Source organism: Nanorana parkeri, unplaced genomic scaffold (genome assembly GCF_000935625.1).
Source record: "Nanorana parkeri isolate BGI_ZX_2015 unplaced genomic scaffold, ASM93562v1 scaffold3511, whole genome shotgun sequence".
Lineage (NCBI taxonomy): Eukaryota > Metazoa > Chordata > Amphibia > Anura > Dicroglossidae > Nanorana > Nanorana parkeri.
In genome coordinates, this window is record NW_017309779.1 from 5,973 (window position 1) to 6,956 (window position 984).

The window sequence follows — 984 nt, forward strand, 5'->3', positions numbered from 1 at the left end:
GGCTGAAGGACGAGACTATTCGGGTCGGTAATATCGTGTTTTCTGTTCTCTTCCTACAGTCACAGGTCTGAAGACCGACACGCGCCTGGATATCATCAGCTCAGCCGCCATTTTGTCTCCCTCCGTTGTCCTCCTGTGTCTTCTCACTGTGCTCACCCATCAAGCCGCTCCCTGATCTCCGCTCCCTCCGGTGAGTACATCATGAATATCCACTTCCTGTACCCTGACCTGAGGAGGAGGAGGGGCTTTGCATTAGTAGTCTAAATCAGGGGAACCTGATGAAGGGGGAGGGGGTGTTCAATGTACCCCAGTGAGGGTGACCCCGTCTGACAAAAGCGGCCATCGAGCCTTAGAAATCGTTTTGACATCCCACAATATCACACCGCTGATGATCGGTATTCCATTCGCCTCTCTGATACCTATTCTGGACTTCCATAGACACAGTGAGTGAGCGTTGTCACCCTAGGGCCCTAAAAATGCAGCTTCCTGTACTCCAGTGCTCTGTGCTAGCAGAGCTGAGTAGTAGCCACGCCTCCCAGTCACTCGCACTCCAGCTCAAGTTCAGTCAATAGTTTATTGACCTCTGTGGTGTCAACATGGCGACGTTTCGGAACCCGTTTGGTCCCTTCATCAGGCAAACAAAGAGTGCTCGCTCGATGAAGGGACCAAACGTGTTCCGAAACGTCGCCATGTTGTGACACCACAGGGGTCAATAAACTATTGACTGAACTTGAGCTGGAGTGAGCTGAGCGACTTCTTCATACTTACCCTGTGGTGATCAGACGGATGGTGGTGACTATACTTGGCACAGATTACAGATCACTGGTCCCTCATCCAACATTATTGTGGTCAGCAATAGCAGCAAAGTTCAACATTAAGATGGCTTCTCTCTGTGGAAGGTGGTACTTTGGTGGTGATGGCTTCTCTGTGTAGAAGGTGGTACATTGGTGGTGATGGCTTCTCTCTGTAGAAGGTGGTACATTG

General features: G+C 50.6%; 1 protein-coding gene across 1 annotated transcript in view; it reads left to right on the forward strand.

Moving 5' to 3' along the window:
- The window catches only part of LOC108803228 (V-set domain-containing T-cell activation inhibitor 1-like), a 5,035-nt gene that overhangs the window by 3,601 nt on the left and 450 nt on the right, over nt 1-984 (forward strand). The window contains exon 4 of the mRNA XM_018575068.1: nt 60-135. Coding sequence (XP_018430570.1) covers nt 60-135 — 76 coding nt within the window. The remainder of the gene's footprint in view (nt 1-59; nt 136-984) is intronic.